The 18,150-nt window shown below is 40.5% G+C and overlaps 1 protein-coding gene across 3 annotated transcripts in view; it reads right to left on the bottom strand.

The window, feature by feature from the left end:
- The window catches only part of ARFGEF3 (ARFGEF family member 3), a 159,986-nt gene that overhangs the window by 24,998 nt on the left and 116,838 nt on the right, over positions 1–18,150 (bottom strand). For all 3 annotated transcript variants that reach the window (XM_057489159.1, XM_057489158.1, XM_036903684.2), the window contains 6 exons: positions 17,374–17,519; positions 15,609–15,788; positions 9,332–9,476; positions 7,645–7,767; positions 3,229–3,332; positions 1,391–1,535 (listed from right to left, as the gene is read on the bottom strand). In XM_057489159.1, the coding sequence (XP_057345142.1) occupies positions 1,391–1,535; positions 3,229–3,332; positions 7,645–7,767; positions 9,332–9,476; positions 15,609–15,788; positions 17,374–17,519 (843 nt within the window). The remainder of the gene's footprint in view (positions 1–1,390; positions 1,536–3,228; positions 3,333–7,644; positions 7,768–9,331; positions 9,477–15,608; positions 15,789–17,373; positions 17,520–18,150) is intronic.

Below are 18,150 nucleotides of genomic sequence, written 5' to 3' on the forward strand. Positions count from 1 at the left end.
TTAATAATAGTGGAAGCTAAGTGATGAGTACTTGAAGGTTTATTATACCATTGTTTGTAGTTTTTTATATGTTTGAAATTTCCATTAGGGGAAAAAAAGTCTTTGGAAACCATAGTAATAACATCAATGGTGAGAATTAATTTTTAATACTAACCTAAAGCGTTCACTTTTATTCTTTTCTCACCTAGCTATGTTACATATATAATCACAATTTTAAAGCCCTCAATGAATTTATAATGTGGGAAACTTTAGACAGGTGCTTGGCTGAACATTATCCATAAGAAAGTAGGCTGCTTGGAAAAACAATGGATTAATGATTTGCACAAATAGGAAGAGGATTGCTTGCTGTTAAAACACAAACCATTTGAAAACCAAATTACAGATAAACAACATTAGCTTCTCCATACAACTGTCTGGATTGGAGGTTTAAGATAACTAAAAATTATCTAATAGTTAAAATCATAAAATGAAACTGTTAGGCAACACCCAGTTTCCAATATCTTAATTGTTCTCTACAGTAGATAGTTATTCTTTCCTACAGCTTTTCATTAAAACTAGTCTGAATTAGTGAGGTTTTACTGTTTATAGTCCCTATGTAAAACCGTAAATCATCTAGCCACCCTCATACATGAATTTATAACAGAAAAGTAAGACAGAAACAACAATTAAAAACAAAACAGTGAATGAAAACACCTCCCTGAAAAAGTCCTTTTGCAAGGGTTTAAAATAACCTATGTCCGGATATTAGACCTCTTTAAAGATGTTGTTTCATTTCTAGATCTAGAAACAGAACAGGGTCCACGGAATCAGAAGACCACAAGCACGAGTTAACCAATCTGAAAATTATCCAAAATTCTAGATTGAACTCCAATTCACAGGAAATTACATACAAACTAATTTGAAATACATTCCTTAAAATTATTCTTTTAATGAGCCTTCAGTTTCACCAGTCCCAAACAGATTCTCTGTTCAGTCACGGCTTCTTTTCCCCAGTCTCTAACCAAATAGTCCTGCAGGAAGTAATTACATAATGGTTGCTTCCTTAGAAGAAGGTATTAAAGACAATTCCCAGCCAATTTAAGTACCAATGCACAAAGCAATTACATTTCAATTTGCTAAATTCAGGAGAACTCAGAGTTAGAAACTATATATTCAGTAGAATCTACAAATCTGCACTGATTTTAGATGGAGGTACCATCTGAATTTGACATGATGTATTTGGAGAGTCCATGAAAACTTTAGGTAGACTTATTTTGTTAGAATTAGAAACAATAACAACATAAATGGATGCTCACCCTTGTCATCTACAAACTACTTAAGGTTTAAGCTTCTGGGCGTATGAACATAGTAAATAGTAAATAACCTGGTTTAGTCCAATCAATGAACTTACCAGTGTCATCATCAAAATCAGACAGGACTGACTCAATTCCATCCTCACTGCTGGCTGACTGCTCCTGAAGTCTTCGAGGCAAGCTAGCAAGTCGCCCACTAAGGAATATTGGCTTCAAGGGCATTTTGTAGATTTTGGCCAATAACTGAATAAAAAAATGCCAAATTGCAATTACATATTGGAAAAAGCTGCACATGAACTATTAAAGAATGAAATTATATGCCAGAAAAAGAAGGGTAAGAGAAAACCAGAAAAGCTCCTGATGTATGAAAGGTTCAAAGTTGGCTTGTTTGTGATTTGGATTCACAGGTTGCCCACAAGAGCCAGCCATCCTATGAAGCAGGCGAAATAGCCTCCAAGAGAAACAAGAAGGTAGAGGAAAAAGCCTACAGATAATTTTTTTTTCAGAATCTCAGTTCCTTACAAATTTCACAGACTTTTGTAAACCTACCAAGGGAAACGTAAAATATGTCAAGAATTTTTGCCTACGGGAGGTGTTCTGTGGGGACTTCTAAGAAGGTCCATAGGTAAATGGAATACCAGACTCTGATTTCCCCTTCCCTCCAGTCAACATCTGGGAAACAGGGCCAAGAGCAAGTGGGGGAATGGAGGAATCTGTGGGCAAGGTGGAAGAGATGACGGTCTCAGGAGCAGAGCTCCCGGACTGCCCTGCATTCTTGATTGTCCTCTCCCTGCTAGACCCCAGTCCCCCAGAGATCCTGTTACTGGCATAAACCCCCAAGGCTCTTCATGATTTAGAATTGTACCTGCTGTGCCCGTACTGTTCTAGAAACCAGGGAAACAGCTGTGAGTGAGACAGAATTATCTTCTCACAAATAATAAATAAAATTTGACATAAATGCTACAGGAAAAAATTAGACAGCAGATACTAGAAGGAGTGACTAGGGAGTGTGGGACGTGTTGACAGGGACCCGGTGGACACCCAAAGCCTGGTCTCCCTGGGAAGCTGAGGTTTCAGATGAGATCTGGAAGATAAGGAATATCAGAGAGAGATCGCGGAGAGAGTTTTCCAGGCAGAGGGAACAGCAACGGGCCTGAGCATTAATGAGAGGGGTTTCCATGAAGAGAGCACATTGGTGTGCTGAGGGCATAGTGAATGGGGGGGAAGGATCTCAGGGTGGACAGACAGCTGGGGTCATGGCACTTGGGGCCTTGTGGACGTAGCTGGAGGAAGCAGCCGGGGCTGGCGTCTTTTCTAAAAACAAGAAGCTTAACCTTACCACCAAGGGAGAGGTGAAAGATACAGACAAAAAGAGGCCTGGGGCCCCGACCTGAGAAGTTGTCACTGAGGCCAGAAGCGAAAGGGCTTCATGGAGGGAGTATTGTTTTATTCCACCAGAATTTGACATGATAAGGACAGGTAATTATTGGACTTAGCACGACAAAGGCCACTGTCACTTTGATAAGCACTGTTTTATAGGATTTCAGTACTAGATCTCGATGGAATACATCCCTCTTACTTTTTTTATGTCTCTCTTCACTATTTGTGTCCCCATCCCCCTATCAGGAAGATGTCCCATGACCTCATGACCCCTTCCCCTAAAGCCTGACACAAATACAGAGATTATGGCAGTTCATGTGTTTGAGTACAAAACAGAAATATCAGAGATTGCAGGTGTAGTTGAGTGGTTTACTATATTATCATTTATTTCTTTCACGGAGTGGGGATGAAATGTCATACTCCAAATCTAAGCCTTATCTGCTCAGAGGCAGCAGAAAGTACCTCTCGTGGGCTTTGGTAAGAGTCCATGCATGTTTTGGCAAGTATCTTTTGAGAAAGGTCTCAGGGCCCGGACTCAGCATGAGCATTCCCGTACCTGAGAACAGCGCCTAAGGTAATCCAGGGCAGGGAGGCACAGGTCTGGGGACGTGGCTCCTGGTCCTGGGACACAGTCTCCAATCTCTTTACAGTCTACCTCCCCTGGGGGCAGCACAGGGAGACAGAAACAAACAAAATTACCCTTGTTTTCACCTTACAACAGAAGACCTATTCATTCAAGCAGCATCAGTTCACCGAATGTCTACTAAAATAGAAGAAGGAAAAATTACCTTCCACTGCACAACCTGGAGACAAATCCTTTTAGTCATTTTTTTTCCCCTGCATGTGTACAGGTTACATACAGGCGGGATCACACTGTACGTCCTATTTGCTTATCCTGTTTTGTCTTAACTCCCTTTTCCAATAAATTACCAACTCCTTTTCTGTATTCTCCATGGGGCTTCCAGTGGCTAGATGGTGTTCTCTTGTACCCGGGCACTACCACTCACCTCACTGGGTCCCTGCTGTTTGATGGTGTGACTTCTAAAGCTTTCATGACAGAGGATGATCCCAGAGACAAGCCATGTGCTTGGCTGGAATGAAGCAGGAGGTCTCTGTTTGAAAAGGTACCTCATTTGCTGCTAGTGCTCAGTACTAAACAGTGACAATAAAGATTCTGGGAAGATTCTAAACATCTGGAGCTTGGGGATGGAGGCTATTTAAGTGAAATGACTTTTATTTTTTGTACACACCTAGAGATTTCACAGATCTATAGAGGGTATCTAGATTTTTCCATAGGTAAAGAGTAGTTGAGTATTATTCTTTTTCACATGCAATGAATCTATTTCACTACTTTCAATAAAATCATTCCACAGCACTGTAATTGTTTCTAAATGTCTATAATCGCAGCAACTAGCACCCTCTCCTCTGGGTAAACAGACATAATTACTAGTCATTAGTTAAAATTCAGACACAGACAAAGAGGCATGTTTCTCCTTAAAAATGAGAAGAAAAGATAAACATTTCTTATGTCTCAGATCAGAGACTGGCAAATTTTTTTGTACAGGTCCAGGTAGTAAATATTTTAGGCTTTTCTCAACTCTGCTGTTGCAGCATGAAAACAGCCATAGACAAATGGTCATGGCGGTGTTCCAAAGAACTTACTTATAAAAGCTAACAGTGGATTGGGCTAGGCTTTTGGGTCATAGTTTACCAACCTGTGGTTTAGATTAACTCACTTTGTGATATAAAAACACAGACAAAATTCATGTTGGAGTAACTAAGTGGGAATTTAAAAAAATTTCATTTCCTAGCCTGTTGATCACAGTGAGTGTTGCAAAGGTTTTATTTATTTATTTTTTACCTACACTACTTTTTCACATCAAAGTCCAAGCACAGGGCAGCCCCTGGACCAGGAGCAGTACGCAGTACAAGTAACTCCACCTTCTAATTCACAGAAAAAAATAGAATCTGTCTCTTTTAAATATTCTCCACGACACACTGATAATTCTGCAGCTCTATGTTCAGGCCCCAACTCCCTACCTAAGACAAAATTGCAGACTTCTAACATGCTACTAGGCATCTCTGCTTGAATATTTTAAAAAACTGAATGTGTCCAAATGTCCAAGGATGTAATTCATTACTTTTTTCTCTCCTCCATATCTAGCCTGCTATCTGTTTATATATCTCAATTCTGGGTAATACAAGTCCTTGTAAGAAACTTGGGGAACAGGAATCATCCCCAGCACCTCCTCTCAGGCCCCAAATCCGAGCAGGCCCAACCCCTGTAGATCCCACCTCTACAACAGGCTAGAGCCAGTTCCTTCCTGTCTACTTTCTCCCAAGCTACCGCAGCACTGGTGTCAGCCTGCAGCCCCTAGTCCCTGCCTACAGGGACATGTGAACTGCAGGAGTCTAGCTTCTAATGTTACACGTGGTCACCTCACTTCACACCGTGGTCCCTTCCTCTCTTTCCAGTTCATCTCCCCCACCCCTTCTGTGTGGGTGCCTCCAACGTACCCTATTTTTAGAAAAGTAAACCTAAGGCTCACTTGTCAGAGTTCAAATGTCACTTCCTCTTTGAAGCCGGCGTGGGCCTCCACTAACCAGACATCTCTTCACTTGGCTTAAACGGCTTTTTTTTTTTTAAACTAGCCTCTCTTAAAGTATTCATCTTACTGAGCTATATTATTGATTACATGTCTGTTTCCCAGAAGAGGCTGTGAGGCTCTCACAGACGGGAAGCATGCTTTATTCATCTTTATGTCCCCTTAGAATGTCCAGCTGCTGTGCCCACAGAGCTGGCAGCCCCTCAGCTTCTCAGTGAACAATAGGTTATCAGTAATAATGGTCCTTAAATGAAATAGAGACCTGTAAGATAATAGAAAATACACATATTGATCTCTGCCCTGGTTCCTGGCACAGAGCTCCTAAAACCCTTGCCATTTGCTAAGTGGGAAGATGCTAAAGAGCACCAGGAACATCATTTGTCCTAATTTTTGGACTTTGACTCCAATTCCTGAGGCAGAGCTCTTAAATCCTTTGAATTTCTTGGGTGATAGGAGTGTCTTCTCTTCTAAGGAGGCAGCTCTTGGTGGGTTCCTGGATGGGGGCTGGTCACCAGAAAGACCAGACGGTGATTAGAAGCTCGGCATTGTCAGCCCCATCCTCACTTTCCAGAGACGGACAGGAGTTAATGATCCATCATAGCTTATGTGGGGAAGCGTCTATGGAAATCCCCAAAGTATGAGGTTCGGGCTGGTACTTGGTACTTTGGGTTCGGGTTGAGAGCTTCTGGGCTGGTGAACACATCTACGTACCAGGAAGGGTGGCACGCCCTAACTCCGAGGGGACAGGAGCTCCAGTGCTCGGGACCCTTTCAGATCTTGAGTTACATATCCCTTCATCTGGCTGTTCATCTTTATCCTTTATCATATCCTTTCTTATATAATAAACTGGTCAATGTGTTTGCCTGAGTTCTGTGAGCTGTTCTAACAAATAAACGAATCCAAGGGGCGGAAGTCCTGGGAGCCTCTGATATGTAGCCGAGGTGGACAGAAGTGGTGGGTAACCTGGGGACCTGCTACTTACGATTGACACCTGAAGTGGGGGAAGGGCAGCCTCATGGGCCTGAGCCCTTAGCCTGCAGGTTCTGAGCTAAGTTGGGTAGCGTCAGAAAGGAACTGAATTGTAGGACACCCAGCTGGTGTTGCAGAGAATTGCTTAGTGTGGAAAAAACCCCATACATCCAGTGTCTGAAGTGGTGTGAGTGTGATAGTAATGTGGAGGCAAAGGGGACACACACAGTAGGAGTAAGTTTTTCCTAAACAAGAACTAGATTTTCTACTATTTAATGCAAGCATTCGTGTGTTAGGTCTTTGTTTAAGATAATAAATTATTAGGCTTCTATTTAACATAAAGCAGAGTTCAAAAAAAACTTTATTCTGTTGCTCAAAAGAAATCTTCCTCTGAAGCTCAGTATATCAAATCAGTAAGTCAGTGGCTGCCCTGGGTGTTCCTCAGCCCAGTCCTCTGCTTTCCAGGGTATATGTAATAATATCGTGAGGATATATGACAATGGGAGGTAACAAGGATGGGCTACAGATTAGACATGTGGCCTCCAGCCTCCATCCTGAAATTTCCTTTTGTTCCTGTTACAAAAGACGGGGAAAATGAGTGAAGTCACCTAGTTTCTTTGTGTCCAGTTTTCTTTTGCAAAGGAATGGCTGCTTATTTAGCAAGAATATAAAAAGAATATTATGAACCTTATCTTTTCCTTCTTTAAACTCAGGCTCCAGGTCTAAGAGCACTCCATGGTGAAATTCTCAAAACTAAAGACTTCAGTTCCTTCCAAATTTTTGGTTTAACTAACTGTCCCGCCTTCTATTTCACCCCAGATAAACTCATGCTCTATAATAAACTGCGGTAGCAGGTCATGCAATACAGCAAGACTCTACATTTTTAAAGTATTCCTAAATTAAGCATAAAATCTACTGGGTAGTTCCTGACATACCATGAGGCCTCAAAGGAGGGGGACTTTTACATAAAATATGTTTATGATTGATAAGACCCGGGGCAGGGAGGCGGAAGCAGTCTTGATTTTGGCCTAGAAGGAGGTGGGAACTCAAATTCAGGCTGCTAATTATGTGACACCAAGGAGGATAGTTTCTTGTATAGGGCAATTATTGAATATTTTAAGACTCAGACAGAAGTTGGAGTAAAATAATATATAGAATAAAAACATGCTGCATTACAAGATTAGTCCATGAACACAGTGAAAAATACCAATTCTGGACAAATCGAAGCAGCTTTTACAGTAAGTTTTCTGCTTCTGAGTACACAACCATCTGCTTATATCCCAGGATGCTTGCTGGCTCCAGGCAATCCGGGGGCCTGTCTCCAGGGCTCTCTATACAAAAACATCTAGGAAATAGTCCCCAGCTGTCATGAGGCATGAAAGGAGGACTTCACTTACCCAGTCCTTTGACAAACTTCATAAGGCACATGATGTAACTAGTGGCTGCATTAGCAAAGACCTGGATGTTGTCAGTATTGAGAAAAGCTTCAAATACATCAAACACTGGAGCTTGGCCTTTTCCTGCGGGAAGAAGATCGCAGAATTTTAAGGAAGCTAACGCTCTTCTTCAGGTTGCCTATACTCCCAGCATCTTCCATGGAGTCTTGGAAAAGATCTATTGGAGAAAAGCCCAGGCCTTGGCTGGACCACTGGCTTGGCTCCAATGTTGTCTTTCTCAGCTCTGCCTGCAGGGGGAGCTGCAGGAAGGCTACGAAAAGCTCAGTAAAGAGATGAGGGCCAAGCCAAGGGCTGGAAGCACGCGGGGGCAATGTGCAGATCTGTAGCGCAATGAAACATGTGTGCCTCTGGGATTCTCCGGCACACAGAATTACAGGGAAAGGAAGGTTTGGCTAAACCCCTAATGGCATATACTAATTTATTCATACCTGTGCGGGAAAGAGTTAACACAGAAGGTCTGAGACTGCTATCCTTAAAAAGGCTGGAGTGCCAGGCTAGCCGTTGGCTGGGAACTTGGTTCTCAGAATATTTCTAGGCAACAGTTAACTGATGAGGGTCTTTCGCTGTGCCTACACAGTTTGGGCAAACAACATGGTTTATTCAGAACACCTGTTTTCCTTTGGGGAGTCTAGAATTTTTTGTAGGTGGAGGCCATGGGTGCCTATGTGACCAGCCCTCAGCTGGGTTTCTTCTGGGCTTCACTGAACACGAACATTACACTCATGCTGCTGCATTTTCACTACTGGGGGAATTGTCAGCTCCATAGAACCCCTCCAGGGTGGGTGAGAGCGCCAAGAAGCCTGTACAGGGATTTCCCCAGACTCTGTGTCCTTTTCCCTTACAATTTGGCTTGCCCTTGTTATGTTGACATAATAAGTCTTAGTTGTAAGCCAGGTCATCAATCTGAGCCATGTAACATATCTTAGCACAACTGTAGTTGGCTCCATGAGCCCTTCTGGTAGGTCTCTGAATGTGGGGTCCTGGGGACTGCTGACACAACACCCTTGGTCACTGGGTGTGCTTTACAGGTGCCCATCCATCTCTAGCCATACTCCATCTCCCTAATTTGGATTCTCCTGTGTTATGATACTTATGCCCTTCTTATTAGCAAGCAGATACCATTTTCTTCTTGGTTTTAGGAATAAATGCAACACAGTTATGTATAAGTGAAACAACAGAAGTCCCTTAGTCTTTTGTTTGATCTGTCAGTAAGAGCAGGGCCTGATAATGCTCAGGACTCTTGGTCTCCTGGCAAAACTCAGAATTTGTGTCCCTGCTATACCAGATTATTTCCTGCTGAGAAAACATGAAAGTCAGTCTTCCCTATTGCTCAATTTCTTTTGATAGCATGAAACTTGGCATAAAGAACGCATGCTCTGTAACAGGAATCATCCATACATTCTTCCCACTTTCTCCATTCCTATGTAACAGTATTGGAAATTCTAGCCAGAGCAATTAGGCAGAAAAAAATGAAATGTATTGAAATTAGAAAGGAAGAAGTAAAATTTTCTCTTTATAGATGACATGATTTTACTTTTGGAAAATCCTTAAGATTCCACCAAAAACTACTGGATTAATAAATGAATTCACTTAAGTTCCAGGATATAAAATCAACAGACATTCTTACCCATGGAATAATCACCAACCAGATACTCCTTCACCTCGGACTTGTTCCCACTGTGCACTGTTTCCAGGGCACTGAACAAGGGCCTCCATCCCGACTGGATCTGGGTGGAACACACTTCAACCAGCTCACCAATGGATGTGACCACCTGGCAGAGGCAAAGGAAGTGGCACTTAAAACCCTTGTCTTAAAAGAAGCAGGAGGATTTCTGCAAAGCGTGATGTACTTTCTACTTCCTATTTCTGGGTTCATTTTAGTGAAAGAGAAAAATCAGAACCCAGACAAACTCACTTGAAAATGTTCCAAATTTTGGAACATGGTTAGTCGTAGCATTTTGCTAACAACCAATGTTGCTGAGTAACTTTTCATATGTTTATTAACCACTTGTAAATATTTTGCTATTTTTTTAAACTGGGGTTTTGTCTTTTCAACATTGTCAATTTATTATTGAGTTGTTCTTTATGCACTCTAGATTCAAATCCTTCCTGAGATATATGATTTGAAAATATTTTTTTCAGTGTTGGCCCTTTTTGTTTTTCTTTTTAATAAAGTTTTTTGAAAGAGCAAAAGTTTTCAATTTTGATAATGTCTAATTCATCAATTTTTCTTTTTATGGATCATGTTGGTGTCATTTCTAAAAAAATTGTTGCCTAACCCAAGGTTTTAAAGTTTGTTTCAGTAATATTTATCATACTAATGTCCATTTTGCCTGACATTAAGACAGTCACCCCAACTCCTTCATGGTTACTGTTTGCATGTCATATCATTTTCAGTCTTTTTACTTTCAATCTATTTGTGCCTCTGAATCTAAAATCTGTCTCTTATAGACTGCATGTTGTAATATCTTATTGTCTTATATAGCCTTACAATCTCCACCTTGACTGCTGAGTCAATTCATGTTTTTTAATACCTTTGAGATATAAACATAATAAAATTTACCCATTTATAGTGTTCAATGTTTTCTTAGTATATTCAGGGCATTGAACAACTATCACCACAATCTAATTTTAGAACATTTTCATTACCTCCCCTCCAACTCAGTACCTGTTAGCAGTCATTCCCACTCCATGACCCTACCCTTTGCCTTAAGCAATCACGAATCTACTTTTTGTCTCTATAGATTAACTTTATGGACATTTCATGTAAGTGCAATCATATAAAATGTGGTATTTTGTGACTGGCTTTTTTCATTTAATGTAATGTTTCCAAGGTCCATCCATGTTGTAGCACAATTCAGTATTAAAATTTTTTATTGCAGAATATTTCATTGGTGGATATGTATTTTATCAATTTATCAGCTGATGCAATTTAGGTTGTTTCTAATTTTCTGACTGTTATGAAAAATGGTGCTACAAACATTTGTGTCCAAGATTTATATGGGTAAATGTTTTCACTTTTCTTGAGTGAATACCTTTTGAGGACTGTTTTCCATGGAGGAAAGACATTTAGCCTTCCCACTAGTAGCATATGAGGGTTCCAACTTCTCTACATCATCACCAAAACTTGTTATTATCTTTTTTACCAAAGTCATCCTAATGGGTTTGAAGTGCTATCTCATTTGGGTTTTGATTATTTCCATAATAGCTAATGATATTGGGCATCTCTTCACCAAAGCATATTTAATGCTTTTATTGCTATGATCCTATTTATATCTGTCATTTTACTATTTATTTTCCATATATATAATGTGTTTTGTTTCTCTGTTCTTCCTTTCTTTTCTGTTAAATATATTTTTAGTGTATCACTTTAATTGCTCTGTTTATCTTTAATCTGTTTTTTGTGTTACTTTTTTCACTGTGGCCCTAGGGATTTTAGTATGCATCTTCAATAAATCATAATATTCTCCAAGTTAATACTGACTTAATTCTGGCAAAATATAGTAAATTTGCTTCTAAATAGTTCTGTTTTCTCTCCCTTATATTTGCTACTATTACTTATATCTTTTAATACTAAATATAAGTATTAAATAAATCCAAAAATTCAGTGTTGTGTTATTGCTTTAAACATTATGATTTTAAAATAAATTAAGAGAAAGAGAAAAATTGCATACAATCTTTTATATTTACCCACATAGGCACCATCTCTTTTTATGAAATTGATTTACTACCTTTTGTTATCTCCTTTTGGTCTAAAGGAATTCCTTTAGTATTTCTTGTAAAAAAGGTTGGTTGGCAAGATATTCTATCAAGTTTTATCCGATGATGTCTTTACTTCATCTTCATTTCTGAAGGGCAGTTTCTCTAGAATTATTTATTAATCAATTTTTTTTTCTTTCAGCACTTTCAATATGTTATTTCACATTGTCTTCTGAAATTTATTCTTTCTGGAGAAGTAGCAACTAGACCTATTGTGTTTTTCACTTGGTAATGAACTGGTTTTCTCTTGCTGCTCTCATAGTTTCGTCTTTGAGCAGGTTGACTATATCTACTGAGGACATCCTGTGTTGATGCTATTTGAGGTCCCATTATTTCTCGAAATATTCCCACCCCTTTGTCTTTCTCTTCTTCATCTGGGACTCCCATTATATGTATGCATGATATGTCCCCACAGGTCTCAAAGGCTTTATTTATTTTTGGTCAAACTTAATTCTCACTGATCTTCTGAATGGATCATTTCTATTAGTCTATTTTCAAGTTCACTGATTCTTCTGTCATCTCAAGTCCTGCTGGTAAGCCCATCTAGTAGAATTTTCATTTCAGTTACTGCTCTTTTCAACTCTAGAATTTGCATTTTTTCATGGTTTCCATTTCTCTATGTAGACTACCTTTGAGTCACTGTCATCACATTTTTCTTTAATTCTTTCAGTATATTTATAATAGCTGTTTTATAGTCTGTCTCCCAAGTCCAATATCTTCAGTTTCCATTTACCATCCCCTCCCTCCTGCCCCACTCCCCATCCCAGTATGTGTCACTTTTTCTTGTCCCTTTGTACATCTTTTTTTGGGCCAAAAATTGGATATTTTAGAAATAAATTATAGCAATGCTGGATTCTGATTTACTTTTCTGTTTTTTTTTTTTTTTTGAAACTAAGGAGTTGGACTTAAACTGTGGAAACTGTCTCTTCCCACATGTGAGGCACCAATGGGTCTGCTTAATTTCTTTGTTTTTGTTTTTCAGTCCAACTTCCTAGTGTTCATCCCCACGTTTGCATAGGTCAGTGGTCAGCTGATACACCGGGGGAGACTGTACCCAAACACACTGAGCTTCCAAAGCTTCCACCCCGTGCCGACTGACACGTATCTAGCTTGGAGACAATATTCCAAATTCAGTCAGTTCTTAAGTCTCCCTTGTATTTTACTTTCTGATAAGATATATATATATATAGTCTATCTTGCATATGTCCAAGTTTCAGTTGCCAGAAATGTGTGAGGCACTTATCTAGTCCTCCCATGAATCTCTGGTTTCTAGAAACTCACGTTACATTTCTTATTACAATCTTAGGCTAGCAAAGCTGCAGGATTCCCCGTTTGTTCACTTCCTAATGAACTCCCCACTTTGAGTTGACAAACCAATGATCTTTTTTCCTCTTCTCTAAACTAAGCCTGTTCCTTATAGAAGAAAAGCTGTTGATTTTCCAAGTTAGTCCCACACTGGTCAAACTACTATTCTTGCCAACAGCATGGAAGTAAGGGTGCTGGATGCAGTCTTTGGCAAGAGGTCACAGACTCCCACTGTTCTTAACCAAAGTTCTAGCAAGAACTATTTTTAAGTATAAATGCTACTCAATTTCTTGTATGCCCCTTGGTCAATTTCCAGAGCACTGAAATGGTTGTTTTTGACAATTTTGTCTTTTCAAAAATTGAAATATAGTTGATATGCAATATAATATTCATTTCAACACAGTGATCTGACAATTACATACACTGCTAAGTGCTCACCATGATAAGTGTAGTTACCATCTATCAATATATGAAGATATTACCATATTATTGACTATATTCCTTATGCTGTACTTTCCATCCTTGTAACTTGTAACCCCTAGTTTGTACCTCTTTATCCCCTTCAGCTATTTTGCCCATCCTCCCACCTCCTCCTGTATGGCGTCCACCAGTCTGTTCTCTGTGTCTGAGTCTATTTTTGTTTTGTTCATTCATTTATTGTTTAGATTCCACATATAAGTGAAATCATATGGTATTTGTCTTTCTCTGCCTGACTTATTTCACTTAGCATAATACCCTTTAGGTTCATCCATATTGTCACAAATGCCAAGATTTCATTTTCTTATGGCTAATATTCCATTGTATATGTGTCCTGTATCTTCTTTACCCATTCATCTGTAGATGGACACTTAGGTTGCTTCCATACCGTGGCCATTGTAAATAATGCTGTGATAGACATAGGAGTGCATATACTTTTTCAAATTAGTGGTTTTGTTTTCTTTGGGTAAATTCCTAAAAGTGGAATTTCTGGGTAAAACAGTATTTCTATTTTTAGTTTTTTGGAAAAATCTCCATTTTGTTCAATTTTATACTTGATTTTTGTGAGGAGGATTCTTTAATTTCTCATGCCACCATAGCCAAAGTGCTCCCTCTCTTAAACTTTCTGAACATATTTAAGTATAATATGTTAAAGTCTATCTCAGATAACTCTGATATCTGGATACCTGGCTACATATGTATGTGTGTGTGTATATTTTTATTGTTTGTTTGTTTTGTTTTCAAGGACATGTTATTTCCAAATGAGTCTGATTATTTTTTATTGAATGTGAACATTGCACATGCAAACCAAGAAATAATTTCAGTCCTTGGAATGATGTCACCTTCTGTCAGAGAGGTGTTTTGCGCCTATGGTAGGCTCTAGAAATCTCAGGTCACCCAATCTCATGTCAAGTATTGGGTTTATCTGAAGTTGGGGATTATTTCCTGCTATGACTAGTCTATTTAAGTTCCACCCTTCCTCCTCCTATGTCCCTTTCTCCTCATAGTTCTCACCCAAGATGTCAGGAAGTTACTAGATTTGGCATGTTTTGTACTCCAATTGAGCTTAGCTTCTCAATCTCTCAGCTTCCTCTTCTGAAATTAGTAGATTCCACTTCAGGAAAAGCAGCTGCAAACATGAGGCACCACCTCTAGGTATTCTTTCTCTCCTAGATGTTGGCCTCACAGTTATTCACTCCCTTGTTTTATTCCAGTGATTAAAAAGTTTTTTTTAATCCAACTTTTTCTAGCTGTTCCCTGTGGGAAGTTGATCTCAGTTACGTAGCTCACCATTATTGGAATCCTCCAACCTAGTCTTTAGGTATTCACTCATATTTTCCTTCATTCTTATTTAATATTTTGCATGAAAGATCCAATATTTCAATTCTTTTTAGTTGTGGTTGTGCCATCTGTTGTTTCAGCAGCTCCCTCTGATTATTGCCTTGTTTCCTGTATGTTTCGTGGTATTTTATAAATACTGAAAATTCATATATTTCTGAACTTGGTGAGATTCTTTTGTGACTTGAGTTGTAATGAGTCCCTCCAAGGGGAAGAATTCCGTTGCTTCTGTAGAGCGCCTACAGGAAGCTTCCCAGACCACTGGGTGGTGCAATTTCATACCTTTACCGCACAGAGGGGCTAGCTTGTAATTTTAAATTCTGTAGAGTTATTTTATCTCCACGAAGAGCCAATGTTAGAAAACGGCTGATATAACTCAGGGAGGGTAGCACCCCAGTTCATCTCTAATTCAGCCATGGCCTGAGGGTAACAACAGTTCTATAGGGTTTGCATGGAGATTTCTCTCCGGTTCTGGTGGCCTCAAGAATGTTATTAAGCAGAACTCAGCTTCACCTGAGGCAAATTCCTTCATAGCAGAATCCATCTTAAGAGCTTTGCCTGTTTCTCTGGTTTCTTGTTACTTAGCTTTGGGCACCTTAGTTTTCCTTACTTTCCTGCTGATATGTCAATGTATTTAAAAGGAATTTTTAACCGTTACTGAAAATTTTTAGTGAATTTCAGAGAGAGGATCTATCTGAGTTTCTAGCACACGATCATGCTAGATATGAAGTGTCCAGTTAGTTTCTTTGCCATTTGTCTCTCAGTAGAGTGTATGGTAACAGTTAAAAATATAGGCTAGGTCCAAGTATAGACCAGCATAGCCAGATCGCCTAGGTTCAAACCCCAATTCCACCAATCACTAATCATGTGTCCTTAGCTAAATTTCTTAGCCTCTCTTTGTCACAGATCCCATAAGGGATTACTGGAAAGATGAAACATGCAAACGTCACAGAACAGTGCCTGAAAGTGTGCTCAGTGAGAGCCAGCTCCGATGATGACGGTGCTCACCACCAGGACATCCTCACCTGGTCTTGGACGTCCTCATCACACAACTCCAGCTGCATAATACGCTCAAAAGGTCGGAACAGTGCTTCGTTAAAATGAAAATGAGGTGGCTCATTCCAGTCAGTGAGAACCTCTGTCAGTATATCATGGATGAAGGAAACAGCCTTCTGAGAGACACGTCTTTCCTTATGGCAGGCAGCCTGCAAAATCCATGAGAGAGTAGAACAACATTAGGATGTCAGGCAAGAAGCTGTTTTCTGAAGTTCCTAGCCCACCTCACTGTAAGGACATGGAAGCAGCAAATCTGTTAAGTAAAAAATCCCAAGAGATAGGTATGGAAGAACAACACACCAAAATTCAGTTTTTAATAATTTAACCAATTCATCGGACACAACTCTAATTTCACTCAGATGTTCCCAGAAAAATAAGAGCTTTTAAGGATTTCTTTCTTTTTTTCTGTAACATGACAGTTTTCTTGGGTATTATACAACATGCTGACAAAGACCCCAGAACCTAATTGGAACTGCCCATGCCCTCATTCTTAGCCATGCCCCAAACATATAAAGATTAAATGAGCCAGGTGTCCTTCATTGAGGTGGGCTGATTGCAGCAGTAAAGCTCTAACTGGTTCACATCTTTGTATCCATGCCCTTTAGTACTTCTTTCTCATACTGCCCATGAGCCTGGACGTGTGACTTGCTCTGGACAATGGAACAATACCAAATCATGTAAGTAGAGAATTGAAAAACAGTAATGTTTAGGGTTTTTCCCTCTTGCTTTCCTTTGGAATCCTCAGGACGCCATGTAATGAGCCCAGGCCAGTCCACTGGAGGAGGAGAGACCACGGAGAGGAGCCCACGTGTCCGGCCTTCCCAGCCAAGGCCCTCATGAACCAGCTGGCCCGTCTTCGTCCCAGCTGACCACAGGTACACCAGTAGGGCAAGCTGAGGTCAGCGAAGCCTGGCTCAGAGCACAACAGCCCAGCTGAGCCCAGCTCAAATTTCTGACTCATAGAATCATGAGCTAAATAAATAGGTGTTATTTTAATTCACTACGTTTTTGGGGTGGTTTATTAGGTAAAAGATAACTGATACACTGTTCCATACCTAAGTTATTATTTTCTACCCATTTTCCTTACTAGAATGTTTTCAGTTAGTGAATTAAGTGCCAAAAATACTTTATGACACAGCTCTACCATATAAGCACTAAAAGGCTATTAGGAATAGGTATCGCTGGGCAAACAGGGCAACAACTTCCCCATCAGCTTAGACATGGCCAGTCATGTCCTGAGATGCTCAGGTGGTATGATGTAATTTTTCACATGTATTCCCTTTTGGAGAGTGAAAGGGGGCATCAAGTTAACTAAATGCGGAAAGCCAGATGTATGATTCCCCCACTTAGAGCGTATTTCCCAGACTGTATTTAGCTGTTAGAAAAGAAGGACTGGCAAGAACAAAGGGTATTGTTATATTCATGCATATGAGTGAAGCTACAGAATTGGGTTGATCCTGGATCACAGAGTGAATAGCTGGTTGCGTACGGCCCCTAGCCAAGTTATGTGATTGTAAAGACAGAGGGTCAGAGTGAGACCAAGGTAGCACTGCCCTCTGGGGTGATTCTTTAGAAGCCATGATGTATAATCAGAGGACTGTGATGTTTGTGACCAGGTGATGGGAACCTTGTCATTGCTGAGGCCCCGGTGCTCTTCATCCATACACCGTCTCGCACAGCACAGCGGGCTGTGCTGCGGGAGTTTGCTGAGCTGCCCACCTTCCAGGTGCTCACCTCCACCAGGTGTGGGGCCACAAGGCCCCAGCAGCGCATCACGTGGAGCAGGGGCCGCGATTTGCTCCGCACGATCCTCAGCATGGCGTCCCCGAGGCGGAAGAGGTGGAGGGCGCTTTTCCGGTCTTGAGTGGATTTAACTTCTCCTACAAGGGGGTAAGACAGCAAAAGCCATGAGGCCCAAACTCAGAAATAATTCAGCCTGTTCGAGTGCAGAGACAGGATGAAAATCAAAGAACCGTACTCAGACTAGTAGGGTTATTAGGTGTGTGCTAACGAAGAGAGGAGAGGACCCTAGCTTCAAGGAAGAACTAGGTGGTCTGCACAGCAAGGTGAGGGTCCGCCTCTCCTGCCTGCCATGGCCTCCCGAGTGCCTAAGATGAGAAGTGTGAACAGTGCTTGCTGATAAGGGGCCATGGCATAGTGGTTAGGGACAAGGCCTGAGCAGTCAGACTGCCTGAGCTCAAATCCTGCTTCCCCCACGTGGTACTGGGTTAGACTGGAAGGGACATTTACCTGTCTAGGCCACGGTTTCTCATTGTAAAACTGGGGATAACAGTATCTACTTCTTAAAGTTACTTTGAGGATTAAGTGTGGGTAATATTCATGAACACAGGCCTGGCACATAGTAGTCTTAACTATTATCTTTACTGTAGCCACGGGCATTCTTCATACTCATCATCCACTTTGCCGATCATTCATGGCACCTCTGAAGCCCTGGGGACACAGGTCAGGCCCCTCTCTAGTCAATAATATGCTTGTTAAACCTTGCCTGTC

This window comes from Manis pentadactyla, chromosome 12 (genome assembly GCF_030020395.1).
Source record: "Manis pentadactyla isolate mManPen7 chromosome 12, mManPen7.hap1, whole genome shotgun sequence".
Classification (NCBI taxonomy): Eukaryota; Metazoa; Chordata; class Mammalia; order Pholidota; family Manidae; genus Manis; species Manis pentadactyla.